Genomic DNA, 14,863 nt, shown 5'->3' with positions numbered 1-14,863 from the left:
TGCAACTTCACATCCTCCCTAAGACATCCCTTTCAGGCTCCCCCCAGGCCATAGCTTCTCTGAATATGTGGTAGAAGGGGCACCATTTCTACATAATTCCTCTCATCTATGACATGCCACAGGCATTTGTAAAGATGACTGATGAAATCATGTGATTTGCTGCGACTTGGATGAAACTGAAAGATAATCACATGGAGTGGAGTTAAAAGAAAAACAAGCATCGTATGATCTCAGTGGTATACAGAGTCACTGCATGAGAAAATTTAATGTAGTAAAGGCTGGGATGCCTCGGTCAACCCTTAAGCCCAGAGCTCAGGGAGAAGTACAGAAGAAAGAAATTAAGAGTGGGGAGGATAAAAAATGAAAGTTAACAGCGTGCAGGGTTTAGAAGCCTCAGGCATACTGGTGATGTTGAGGAGTGGTATAACTCTGGACCCAAAAAAGAGTCAACAACACTGAAAACAGGAGACCCAGACTACAACCACCAAACTTTAAAATGTGCCTGTCAAGAGACCAGAGCAGGTAGGGGCACTTTCCATGCAGGCAGCCACCCTAGGTTTAATCTGAAGCATCCTATATGGTCCTCTGACCACTGCCAGGACAGGCCCCTGGGCACCTCCAGGTATGGCCCCCAAAGCAAAAATTAATTAATTAGTTAAAACAAATGTTTAAAGTGTGCCTGTCAAGGAGGCAAGCTGGGGTAGAGGGAAGAAGCTTGGGGGCACTGGTGGAGGGAAGCAGACAGTGGTGGTGGGATTAGTGTTAAACATTTTATGCCTAAAATTCAACTACTGATAATTTTGTAAACTAACAGTTCTTTCGATTTAAATTTCTTTCTTTTTTTTTTTTTTTTTTTTTTTGGTTTTTGGGTCACACCTGGCAGTGCTCAGGGGTTATTCCTGGCTCCAGGCTCAGAAATTGCTCCTGGCAGGCACAGGGGACCATATGGGGCGCCGGGATTCGAACCGATGACCTCCTGCATGAAAGGCAAACGCCTTACCTCCATGCTATCTCTCCGGCCCCTCGATTTAAATTTCTAAGAAAAAAATATGTTTATAAAAATGATCCTTAGAGGGGGTGGAGCATAGTGGGTATAGTTTTTGCTTTGCATGTAGCCGATGTGAGTTTGATCTCCAGCATCCCATACTACCAAGAGTAATTCCTGAGTACAGAGATAGGAGTAAGCCCTGAACATCACCAGGTGTGGCCCAAAGTTAAAAGAGAGAGAGAGAGTTTTATTTATAACTGCTTTTTTGCTTGTTTGTTTTTATTCTGGAATCACAGCCAGCAGCGCTCAGGGGTTACTCCTAACTGTATGCTCAGAAATCACTCATGGCAGGCTCAGGGGACCATATGGGATACCGGGATTCAAACCATCGTCCTTCTGCATACAAGGCAAATGCCCTGCCTTCATGCTATCTCTCCAGTCCCATAGAACTGCTTTAAAAAAACAAAAGAGCAGACTTAAAATGAAAAATGAAAAGTACATAGGTCAGGAAAGGGACAACTATGATAATGATAGAGGGAAGCCTGGGGACAGTGGTAGAGGGAAGTGGACACGGGTGAAGGGATTGGTGTCAAAAGAGTACTCCTGAAATTCAATCATGAATAACTCTGAAATTCATGGTAATTCAGTAAAAAAGAAAAAAAAAAGTACCTACTGCCTAGTAAGTTGGAAATTTACTAAAATGTATTAAAATAAAAATTACTTATTATGTGGAAAGCAACACAACCCTATAGTTTGGCCACATCTACTAAAAGCTTAAAAGATGATGCGAATAAATCAGGTTATTACATAAATCATTACAGTACCAAGACCAGATGGTTTGATTTTTACCGAAATCACATTTTCTGCCTAGATAGCAGTCGAATTTGCACTCTCCATTGACATAAGATAAAACAGCTCAACTTTGCCTTTAATATTTTGACAACCCCACGCCCACTCATCTACAATCATTTCACATTTTTCATGATGCTTATCCCACCTGTTTTTTTTTTCCTCACGGATGAATTTTCCTCATTACTCCAAACCCACATCACTTTGAACAAGACTCTTTCCTTAAAATCAAAGCCTCTGAAATGTGTCAATTTTTTTTACCCAGCCTCTATTTTTAAGTTAATCAAAAACAATACACTGCTGTTACTTCAAAAGTACTTCGAGAGGAAATGTGTCATTTCTTTCACAGCCACACAGAAATTTTCCAAACTCCTCCTTGCAAAGTCTATCCCTGCAGAGGGCCCAGTACCACTTTCTTCTATTCACTGTGTCAGAGATAAGCACTTCTCTACAGTGAAATTATTTCTCTTGGACCAATGGGCAAAGGAGATTTCTCTATAATATAACCTCAGAAACTACTCTGCATACACAGCTACACCATTATCCATTATCCATATCCATTATCCATAATCCAGGTCCATTACTGTCCTGCAAAAACAGATTATCTACATTTATATAAATATATCATCTAGATTGTCTATATCAATGGAAAACCAGCATTGTATTGCATTCATGAAATACTTGAGACTGAAATGGTCTTAAAAGTCCTTGTATTGCTTTAAGACAGTTTAATAAGCAGAGAAACAACTGAAAACATTGAAACCCCTTTAGGTTTCTCAAAAAGGGGTGTCAGCAGTATTATATGAAAACTAATTCTTTGGCAATAATGTCATGCCAGAGTGAGGAACTTATTTCCTGTCCAATAATAATGAAAACAAACAACAGAAATAATCATGACAAAACTGATTTATGAATTCCCATTCTGGTAATTAACACTTAAGAAATCATTATTAAGAGATTGAAAAGAGGAAAAGACATTTTACGAGGTTGGTAAAAGCATTATTCAAAAAATGTAAACTGTGTTGTGGGGAAGGGTGTGAATTAATTTATGTAACAGGTTAAAACCAATGTAATTTTACAGCTTCTAATCATTACAAATGGTTGTAAAGAACAAGAAACCATCAGAAATGTTTTCAGAAACATCTGCACAGTTTTAAAAAGTGCACTATAGAGCTGGAGCAATAGCAGAATGGGTAGGGTGCTAGCTTAGCAAGCAGCTGACCTGGGTTCTATCCTTGGTACCTCATACCTCTGAGCCTGACCAACAGTGATCCCTGATACTGGTGATGAGACTGGTGTTGGGAAATTTTGACACTGTATTCCTGAAACTTGACTGTGAATAACTTTGTAAATCATGAAACCTCAGTTTAAAAATGTTTGTAAAAAAATGATTTTTTTCTTTAAGCATAGTATGAAATGCTTGAACTTCTCTAACTGTCCAATAAGCATAGTATGAAATGCTTGAACTTCTCTAACTGTCCAAGTCATGCTTGCAACAGGTGCAAGTGAAGAGGTTGATTTGTGGAAGGGAGGAATGAAGGGGATACTTGAGGGAGGTGGGCAAGACCTGGGGTTCTTTGTGAGGTCCCCAAGAAAAAGGACATGGCACTGAGTGCACATGGCAGTGGGTCTGAGGGGAGGACTGCTGGTCTGCCCCCAGTGAGCACTAACACGGCTCCTAGAAGTCCCGGCCAAAAAGACTGACTAAGACTTCCCTGAGCAGCTTGGAACATCTCGGCGCCCAGTGGCATCTGTGAAATGTCACTGTGGAGAGCATAAGAGGTCTAAGGGAGTGGGGGCAAACCGGAGGCAGGTGTAAGTTCCTGGACACTGCCAGCACCAGAGGGGTAAGGATTTTCTTTGTGTTTTTTTTTTTTTTTGGCCACAACTGATGGCATTTGGGGGGCTATTCCTGGCTCTGCACTCAGAAATCACTCCTGGCTTGGGGAACCATCAGGAATGCCAGGGATCGAACCCGGATCTGTCCTGGTCAACCTCATGCAAGGCAAATGCCCTACCACTGTGCTACCACTTTGGCCCAGGATTTTATTTCTTTATTGAGAAAGTAGAGGTTTGGGCAATGTTCAGGGGCCAGCTATGTCAAGGAGGGATTAGAACTGAAGTCGGTTGCATGCAAGATAAGTGCCTTACCTCCTATTCCCCTGTATTTCACCCCTAACTCCTGCATTAACTCTAGACCAGGAGAGGGGATGCTATTAAATTTGGAGGAATAGGGGGCCGGGCGGTGGCGCTGGAGGTAAGGTGCCTGCCTTGCCTGCGCTAGCCTAGGACGGACCGCGGTTCGATCCCCCGGCGTCCCATATGGTCCCCCAAGAAGCCAGGAGCAACTTCTGAGCGCATAGCCAGGAGTAACCCCTGAGCGTCACAGGGTGTGGCCCAAAAACCAAAAAAAAAAAAATTTTTTTTGGAGGAATAGATCACAGGGTTATTCCAAACTCTGCATTCAGGAACCATTTCTGGCAGAGCTGGGGGACCATCTTGGATGCCGGGGATAAATCTGGGTCCATTACAAAAGAGATAAGTGCCCTCCCCTCCTCTCTCTCTCTCTCTCTCTCTCTCTCTCTCTCTCTCTCTCTCTCTCTCTCTCTCTCTCACACACACACACACACACACACACACACCCCAAACACTATTTTTAAAAGGCTTTTCAGAAAACAGCATCAATTGAAACATGAATGAGTTCATGAGTGAGTTCAAGCATGAGTTCAAGAGAAAGGAAACCAGAAGTCTTCAATGACTCTTTTCTTCTCCAAAGAAACCCATGTTTCTGGATGAGGAAATGGAATGTAGTAAAGGGGGGGATGTCTAGATCACCCTTGGCCCCAGAGTTTAGGGAAGAAAAGGACAGACAAGGAAAGAAATCATGGTGGGAAAAAAGAAGATGAGAAAGGGAAGTAAAAGGGGAACAGGGGTCAGGGTACTGGTTATACTGGGAATGTGAGAGAATGGTATAGCTCTACTCTCAAAGAACAGATTCAATAACACTGAAAATAAGAGATCTCAGCTGCAACCACCAGACTTTGTAATGTGCCTGCCAAGGTGGCAGGCAGAGGATAGGGAGGTGGATGGGGGATGACAGAGTATAGGAGCACAGGTAGGTGATGGGAGTTGACACTAGTGGTGGGATTGGTGATGAAATATTATATGCTTAAAAACTCAACAATCAATAACACTGTAAATCACATTATTTAAATAAAAAGTTACTAAAAACAAAACAAAACAGTATGGAAAAGTCTCGACCTAACTTCACTGCTCACAGACAAGATGTCTGACAAGATGGTATACTCCCCAGGGTGCTGACATACTGGAAAGCCTCTCCACAAGAGCCTGCAAGATTGTTGCAGAGTGTTTGGGGTACATGCCAGGGATAACAGCAGCCAGGAATCCACCTTTTGCTGCACCCCTGCCCTTTGCAGCCCTCCCTGTGATATCAGACAGAAGTTTTCTGGCCAGGAACATGGAATACCCTGGAGGTAGGTGGGAGAGGCAGCAGCAAGGCAGCAGCCTTTTACCTGGTACAGACCCCCCCAACCAAGCTGCCCACTGGCTGAAGGTGATCAGAAAAGTCAAGGGTGGCTGCTCTAACAGCCCGAGTGAAGTCGTGAAGCCCTTTGTTCTGAGCCATAGTGTTCTGAGGTGGTTTGCCACACAGATCACAGACACCATCCTGCCCGTCCCCACGATGGTCAACCATGCATGACCCTAACATTAGAGAGAGTCCTTGGCCTTGACTGAGGGCTGGTTTCAAAGTTTGGAGAATACTCACTTACTTCACTTGAAATCTGTCCATTTGTTTAGAGGGTAGTGGGGACACCCCTGGAAATTATTGGCCAGGCCAGCTCAGGTTGAAACCAGGCATCTGAGGAAGGAATGCTGCTTCCCAACCAGTATGTTGGTGCTGGGATGGATGGGAAAGAGCCAGTAGTTCTCAGGGGAACATGAGAACTGAGCTGAGGGCAGCCACATGCAAGGCCTGAACCCAAGCCCCATACTCTCATTCTGGCTCCACTTGTTGTTTTTTTTTGTATTTTGTTTTATTTTATTTTATTTTACTTTTTGTTTTTGGGGGGGTCATATTGGTGGGTACTCAGGGTAACTGCTGGCTCTGCACTCAGAAATTATTCCTGGCAGGCTTGGGGCACTATAAGGGATACTGGGCATCAACCCATGTAAGGCAATTGCCCTATCCACTGTGTTATCTCTCTAGCCCCTCTAGTTTTTAATTGCAATATAGAATCTTCAACTTGGCACAAATTGAAAAGCTGCAAACTGATGCATATATATGTAATATATATTTATTTTAAATCTGTATAGCCTACGTGAAGTTATTACTCATAAATACAGAGGTTTCTGGTAGGCCAGATGTGCTGATTTGCTCAAAGTCATGCCCGGGCACCAGAGTAGTCTGCAAGTTTTCTCTCTTTGTTCCCAAACTGGTCTCTCCAAAGGCTGAAGAGAAGCCAGTTACACCCACACTTGGGGGAAGGGTCCCCAAGTCAGCAGACTTCATTGCCTTCTGGTAGAGCTGTGTCAAGGAGATGATAAAGATGGCAGACTGCAGGCCATAACATGGCAGAAGACATAAGTTGTTACCTGGCACTGTATGGTGCCCATCTACCAAAGGGGGAGGGCCCTCTAAGAAACAAGTCAGAAAGAAGATTCAGCATGGAGAGATTTAAGGACCAATTGCTCTCTGCACAGCATCGGCTCTCACACTCAGATGCCTGTTACAGTCAAGATGAAAAGCAGATCTGAGTCTGTACCTCCCCTGCAAGCAGACCCAGGGCTCCAAAAGGAGAATCTGGTGAGACATAGTCTGGAAACAAACGTTGATGCAGGAAATAATCCACACAATGAAAAGGTACAACAATGAATTCAGGAAATGCAGCACTCAAGCAAGGAATCCCACCACATAAGCCTTATGCTCCTAAAGAGGAAAGCAGCTTAGTGATTAGTGAAGAAAGACCGAAGAATGAGCGCCTGCCTTTCTCAGACGCCTGCTTTTATTGACAAGGGCTAGGCCACACACACACCCTAGAGTGGGAGAGGAATACCAAGTAGGGGATAACCCAATAAACCCATCACCAGATCCCACCCTAGGGTAGATATGAATATTGATTAGGGTGGGACCAGTAATCCAACACTTGTGAGACTGAAACACATGTGGGGTTGACCTGCATTATTTCCTGGGATGAATCACAAGCACACGCTTGAACAGATTCAAGCAGCTCCTGAGTCTGTAAATTCACATGAACAAAATCCTACCTGCCACATGAACCTTCAGAAAACACGTGTTCTCTGATACCTAGCCACCCCCAAATAGTGAAATTCAAAGCCATTTAATCATCCGTAAATTGTAAACCCACAGACAGGAATTATCTGGCTTAACTAGTGAGACAATACAGACAGAGTACATCACATCACACAGAGAAAGCCCCAGGCCTGGGTTCTTTTAATCCTGAGCAAGAGGAAATCTGATTTTCCAGCCACTTAGGGTTGCAAGAACTATTCTGCGTTTCAGCTACAACTCTAAAATATTTCTGCTCCTGGCAACAAAAGATCTTCTTGCCTAGACAGGCATCACCTTCAAGGGGCCATAGAGAAAAGTTCCAGAGGCCTGAGTGGTTTCTGGAGCCAAGCAGTGTGAGCCCAGAAGGGAGAGGAGACAGACGCTGAGGTCCTGGAGACAATCTGCTTTTATCACTTCATAGCCCTTTCCTGCCAGCCAAGTCTGCTGAACTCTACCTTCTTTGTTTCAGCAGGAGAAAGAAGCCAGTCTCCTTGGCAATGCAAGATTTGGAGTGACCTGCAGATCTATGATGAAAGGCAGAGAAGTCAGCCTTATTTATGGTAGAGTTAGACTTACTGGCTGAGAAAAATCACAAGAAAATGGCCTGCAGAGCCTCAAGGAGCAAAGGATGCTGAGTTTCCTCCAGCAGGGAGATGAGTGGATGGATAATGTTCCCCCCCTAAGGCCCCAAGCTGCTGTTCCCTTTTCACTGTTAGCATCCAAATACTTTATTTGTGACCTCTGTGCCCCTTATAAGGTTCCAAATTGGGGCTGGATAGGACATTTGCCCTCCATGCAACCAACCTGGGTTTGATCCCTGACATCCCATAAGTTCCTCAGAGCACTGCCAAGAGTAATTCCTGAGCCAGAGCCAGGAGTAACACCTGAGCTCCACCAATTTCCGCCCCACCCCCTAAATAAAAGGACTCAGTCAACAACCTCTGAAGAGCAAACTAGAGAGATGGGAACTATGTTGAGTGGGGTCCAGCCAATACCTCTTTATAACTTGCAAACCAACCAAAAGCAAGGCCCTGACTGTCAGGGCATATGTAACTAGAAGCCAGCCTCCCAGGAGATGGATGTCCCCCACTCCAAACTCCCCCAAAATGGATGCCAGCACCATACCTCCAGGTCTGTCCCAAATTCCCTGGAACCCGAAAATGGGGCTTCCAAAACCAGGCCCTTATATAGACCAGGCTGAAGTAGAGAAGAAATGAAATAATGTAAGGGAGTCCCTAAGGAGCTTGGGGGAGGAGGGTTGTGTTCCTGCATAGGCTAACAAGCCAGGTAGGAGCTGAACCCTGCTTTTCTCAGGGTTCTACCTCTGCCTTGGGAGACTGTTCTAGGTCCTTCAGAAAAAAAAATGTGGCCCTCAGGAATATCAGACACTAACAGTAAGTTTTGCAAACATAGGAAAAATTTGAGGGGCTCTAACATAGAACTGTAAAACCGGGGCCAGAGCAAGTACAGTAGGGAGGGCACTTTCCTTGCATGAGGCTAACCCGCATTCAAAGCCAGGAATCTCATATGATTCCCTGAGAGCTGCCAGGAATAATTCCTGAATACAGAGCCAGGAGTAACCCCTGAGTTCCACTGGGTATGGCCCAAAAACCAAGGACACAAAAACAACAACCAAAAAAGAAGGGTTTTTGTTTCCTCAGGCCCCACCCTGGCTGTGTTCAGGATTTTACTCCTAGCTCTGTGACCAGGGATCACTCCTTGCTGAGCTCCAGGACTCTACGTGCTGAGTACTGGAGATCAAACTGAGGTTGACTGTGTGCAAGGCAAGTGCTCTATCTGTTGCATTTATCTCTCTAGCCCTCCAGAAGGATAATAGCTGTGTAAGGCAAAACAGAATCATATGTGACCCAAAATGGACAAGAAGGCATGACTGCAAGGCTGTTTAAAACTCCCAATTCCTGGAACAGCATTAGGTAGGACACTAATTTTTAGCTTGAGGGACATACCTGGTGATACTCAGGGGTTACTCCTGGCTCTGAGCTCAGAGATCACTCCTGGCAATGCTCAGGGGACCATATGAGATGCTAGGAATGGAACCTGGGTTGGTCACATAGAAGGCAAGTGCTGTACTATGTCTCTGGCACCTCTTATTTTTTTAGATGGAGGTGCTTAGTGCTTACCACTCTTTTGGGGGACCACTCTTGGCAGTTCTCAGGGAGCATAAGAGGTGCCAAGGATCGAACCCAGGTCAGCTGCAAATAAAGCAAGTACCTTGCCCTTGTACTATATCTCTCCTATCCCAGGACACTGATTTTATTTCCATACAACAGCAATAAGTAGAAACATCTTTAGTTTCCAATGAGATTAAAGTGATTAAGTAGCAAATCTATAGAACTAGACGCAGCTCTGCACATTGCATATACACTGACTCATCAACCACTCAAGAGCCTGTGAGGAAGATACTAGAATTCTTTCCACTTATCAGATGAGCAAACAGAGGAGGACCGGAGTGAGAGAAGAGCAGAGAGGTGTACAGGAGTGATAGCACAGCTGATAGGGCATTTACCTTGCACGCAGCTGACCCAGTTTTGATTCCTGGTATGTCATATGGTCCCCTGAGCCTGGAGTGATCTATGAGTGCAGAGTCAGGAGTAACCCCTGAGCACTGCAAGGTGTGCCCCCCCCCCAATAAAAAGAACACTACGGAGGGCACTTGCTTTGCATGCAGCAGACCTAGGTTTGATTCCCAGCACCTCAGATGGTCCCCTAAGCCATGCCTGAGTGTGGAGCCCAGAGTAAGCCCTGAGTTCAGCCAGGTGTTGCCCCCCACCAAACAAAATAGAAAAGATAGAGACATATAGAGAAAGAGAGATAGACAAAGGTGAGAGTAGTAATTTTGCCCCAAGCCCCATGGTCTCTCTTAGTCATATAAAATTTTATGTAAGATTGTTAACAATTTTACCTTTTACCTTTTTTGTGTTTGTGTGTGTGTGTATGTGTGTGTGTGTGTTTTGTTTTGTTTTTGGGCCACACCCAGTGACACTGAGGGGTTACTTCTGACTATGCACTCAGAAATCGCTCCTGGCTTAGTGACCATATTGACACTGGGGGTTTGAACCGCAGTTCATCCTAGGTCAGCCGTGTGCAAAGCAAATGCCCTTACCACAGTGTCACTGCTCCAGCCCGACATTTTTACCTTTTAACAAGTCTTCCTTTCAACCAATGCTCAAGTCTCAAGTCTCTTTCTCTACCTTTCTTTCTTTTCTCCCTTTTAATCTCCCTCTCCTCCCAGCCCCTCCTCTTCCCTTCTCTCTTTCCTCTTCTAATGTGGAGTTTCATTTTCTTCATTTTCTGTTTCCCTAATTTTCAGGAAAAAGATGGTTGGAGTCAAGGTTCTGAAAAGTTATCACCAAGGAGGGGACTTTCTGAAGACAGATCCCTCTGTCTGACTTCATTCTCTCAAGGATTTAAAAAATAAAAACAAATAAGGGTCCAGAGAGATAGCACAGCAGTAAGGCATTTGCCTTGCACGCAGCCAACCCAGGACCAAAGGTGATTTGAATCCCGGCATTTCATATGGTCTCCTGTGCCTGCCAGGAGCAATTTTTGAGCACATAGCCAGGAGTAACCCTTGAGTGCCACTGGGTGTGGCCCAAAAAACAAAAACAAAAAAATTTTTTAGCAACATGACACTTTCTGTTCATACACTCTGCAAAAAAATCTCCTTTTTGCCAAGTTTTAGGCAACTGGGAAAACCAAAGTGATGAATCCCAAAGGCAAGTGTGGCCTTGGAAAGTAGTTCCATGAGCAAACTGAGGGGGTTCTTTGGCTTCCATAGGACATAAAGCATCTTATTTGCTGGGTGACCCTGAAAGCAAACATATGACTGGGGAAGGGGGTAGAAGGTGAATGCATCCCTAAATGCTAGCAATAGCACTGCCAAGTAGTTCTGTCCACTCTTCCTAGCAGGAAGAAACCCCAGAGGATGATATCTGGACTCCTAAGCACATAGGCCAGGAAGGACACAGTGTGATGTTCCTCATCTGGTTTCATCTGGGAGTCATCTGGATTTGCCTCTGCCCTAGCAAGAGTTTAGTTTCATTGGGAGAGAAGCTGGAATAACTTGGGGGAAACTGTACCCAGAAGCTGGTAGAAAAAGGTTCATTGCGGGGGATAGCTAGAGAAGGTGAAGGGAACTGACAAATGATTCCAGGATCAGCAGTATTAGCAGTTGATCTCAGTGGCAAACAGGCAGCAAGGCCAACACTGGGACCACTGGCACCTGGAGGATGGCACCCTGCCAGGGTTAAAAAAACTTCCAGGCCACATGACACTTAAAGGGTGAGACAAGCACTCCACAGAGGCAGGATATGTCTATCATGCTGTGGGCCACCACGGCTACCCCTGAGGTATTCAGTGACCACAGGGGGGGCATCCAAATCAGGATCTGGGCGGACTCTTGGTGATCTCCCCAGGCCCAAGTTCATTTTCTGGTTTTATAATGTTTCTCATTAACAGAAAGAGGAAGGCCAACAAAACCACGCAAAGGCTGCAACCTAGTATTTCTCACTTGCAATCGATCCCATACTGTCCAGAACTATTTCCCTTGTAAGTAGGGAAAAATCCACATATGGCCAAACAAGCTCTGTGGGAATCAAATGGCAGTGATGGAGCCTGTGGCTGTTACTGCAACTTGTGCTTCCAGCAAGGGGTCAAATGCGGGAGGCTGCATGGACCCTGTATTTCTCAGCACCCCAACTGGAAATGCTTGGGGGACCATATGCAGTACTGGGAACCGAAGTGGACTAGCATTACCGCTTTAAGAACTCTGGCCCTTAAGAAAGTGCTACGTCTTTCTTTCTTTTTGTTAAATTTTTGGGCCATACCTGTTGTGTGTGCCCAGGACTTATTTGGCTCAGTGCTCAGGGATTATTCCTAGCTCTGACCTCAGGGTTTACTCATGACTCTGTGCTCAGGAATCACTCCAGGCAGTGAAGAGGAGTGAATAGATGAGTTCTGATCCTGTCTTGGATCTCTCTGACAGATAACTCACATACAACCTGGAAAACAGTCTCAGAGCCACATGGAAGGTCTGTTCACAATGGACCCTGGACCTGCCATATCCCAGGACTCCACCGTGATCACCCCTTCCAGCCATGATCATTCCTCCACCTTCTGGCAGGGTCACCCAGAAACAAACATTGGCCTAATTCCCTCTGTCATCACGCCCTCCACAGACTACTCTTCCAACCCATAATGTTCCCTTGAGCAAAGGTTCTCTTTGGGGGGGAAGCCTGATGGCTTCTTCACAGTGCGCTGGATATTGAGACACAAGGGTGGACTAGTGACCCTTGTGCAGAGAGTGCTATCAGGTCAAGCAGGGCTGGGCATACAGCAAGTGTCCAATAAATGCTTGCCCAAGGAAGTAGGGCAATCAGAGTTTTGTTTCTTGTGTATGCTGGTTCTAAGTCAGGGCCCATAAAAAAAAATTCGGTGAATCATACGTTATATTAGGGAGATACTGGGGCTTTGATCCGAATTCCAGGAGCTGGATAAATATGGCACTTCTAAATATGGAAATCAATGAGGCGGTGACTGCACAGCATCGCCCATACTTAAGGCAGTGGAAACAAGCCAGCCAGTCCCATTTCCCTGCAGGTATCAAAACAATGCTGCCAAGTGCAGTCTTGAACTCTCCTTTAAGCAGCCATCTGCTAATAAGGCCATCCTCCTTCCAGAAAATCCCATGAGGACATCCCCTCACCTGGTCCAGTTGTGTGCCAAGGCCCTGCGGTAAGATGGTGGCCAATGGGAAAATGAGCTGACCTCAGGATCCCACTAACTTTGCTAAGTAATCACTTTTCTCCCTAGCACACAGTTCAGTTTAACTACAGCCACGGCCCTCCAAGATTCAGCAATTTACCCAACATGCACAAGCCATAAGTAAAATACTTTGAAAAATAAAGATAACTACTGTAAAATGTTGCCTATGTCTAATTCTCTCACTAGGCAAGTAGCTTTATTCTGGCTTCTGTCTTTTTTGGGAAGGTAACCCTTTCTTCTCTCTGGGGCCTACACAGCCACCCACTGTCTCCCTAACACACCAACAACCCAGGTCCTCTCAGTCACTCTCAAGGTGCAGGATGTCAGTCAGCTACAAATAAACTAGGTCTCTCAAAAGCAAAAACACAAAGGTCCCAGGAACTAGAGGTGTCAGGGGGATTCTTATCCCTCCGCTGCAGAACAAGTCCTCAAAGTAACTTCAAAAAGTAAGATTACAAGCAGTTGAGTCCAGTCTTCAGTGACAGAATGGCAAAGCCTTTGCAAATCATCAGTTATAGCGGCTGGGGAAGCCAGGAACCAGTTTCATTCAATAAATATTAGTCACTTCCGACCAATCCACATGGTAAAAGTCACCAGCTTTTAAATGTTTGAGGCTTTTGTCAAGGTATTTAGTTTTAAACTTTCTTCTCTTTCTCTCTCTCTCTCTCTCTCTCTCTCTCTCTCTCTCTCTCTCTCTCTCTCTCTCTCTCTCTCTCTCTCTCTCTTCTTTCTCTTCTTCCTCATTCTTTGGAGAGAACTAGAACTAATTGGATAGAAGAGCTCAACACCACATGACAGGGTATACACAGATGAATAGTTTTAGTGTTTTGTTTCATTCTTCACATTCAAACTCAACACTGAGTTTGCCTTCCAGGTGAAGACAGTTCAAAGGGTTGAGTACCCCTCCCTCCCCCCCCAAAAAAAAAAAGTTCTTTTATTAAAAAAAATAAAAAAGAAAGAAAGAAAAGAAGAAACCAACTATTGACTTAGTCAACAGTGAGTTCAGGTGATTGTAGTCACTTTGGAAAAATAACTGCCCTAAGGGCTGATGTCAGCCTTAGAGTAAAGCTCAAGAAGAGGCTGGAACCCCTAAGGGCTGATGTCAGCCTTAGAGTAAAGCTCAAGAAGAGGCTGGAAGTCCCAGGAGGTGTGTTTGCAAGAAGGGAATCCAGGCAGCTGGACCCGCAGAGACCTTTGAGGACTTGGCAAAGAGGGGGTGTAAGAATAGGCCTGAAGCTGGAACGCCAGGGAGAGCAGGCAGGAGGAGGGGAAAAGTGGTCCAGAGAGACCAAAGAGAGAGGGATTCTAAACATCTCCAAAGTGACAGGGATTCTAAGCTGGTGGGACACAGAGGAGCTGGGACACAGAGCTAGAGAGGGTGCCAAAAGGGAGGGGGCGGGGAACCCCAAAACTGGAGGAAAGCAAGTAGAATGGGAGTTGGGTGGAAGGGACTTAAAGGAATTAATTAGTGGGGTTCGGATCCCTCACTGCAAGAGGGGTGCAGTGGCTCGGGGAGGGTTGAACCAGGAACGAAAAACTCTAGAATGAGAAGGCAGCAGGCCCCAAATCTGGGAAAGGGGAGAGGCTAGGGGGAGGGGAGGGGGAACTTGGGGTCCGGTTGGAGATGAAGAGCGGGATCAGAAAGCCAGGATCTTGCATGGAAGGGGGAGATGGAAGGAGACCCTCAACACACACACACACACACACACACACACACACACACACACACACACACACAAGAGCACCCCTCCACCAGCCCTACCTGTCCTCGCTGGCCGTGATGACCCCATCCTCCTGGGGGATGAGCAGAGCGGCCGTGACGGCGTCCTGGTGGCCTTCGATCTTGCTCAGCAGCCCCGGGCGGCTGCTCTGCGGCCTGGAGTGGATCTCGGCCGCCATCTCCGCGCGGCGGCGGCCTCCCCGGCCCGGGC

General features: G+C 45.7%; 1 protein-coding gene across 1 annotated transcript in view; it reads right to left on the bottom strand.

Annotated features, from left to right (window-relative positions):
- The window catches only part of WDFY1 (WD repeat and FYVE domain containing 1), a 58,354-nt gene extending 43,491 nt beyond the window's left edge, over positions 1-14,863 (bottom strand). The window contains 1 exon segment of the mRNA XM_049768174.1: positions 14,695-14,863. Within this exon segment, the coding sequence (XP_049624131.1) occupies positions 14,695-14,831 (137 nt within the window). The 5' untranslated portion in view covers positions 14,832-14,863.

This window comes from Suncus etruscus, chromosome 2 (assembly GCF_024139225.1).
Source record: "Suncus etruscus isolate mSunEtr1 chromosome 2, mSunEtr1.pri.cur, whole genome shotgun sequence".
Taxonomy (NCBI): Eukaryota; Metazoa; Chordata; class Mammalia; order Eulipotyphla; family Soricidae; genus Suncus; species Suncus etruscus.
This window is presented reverse-complemented; position numbering and strand designations above follow the sequence as displayed.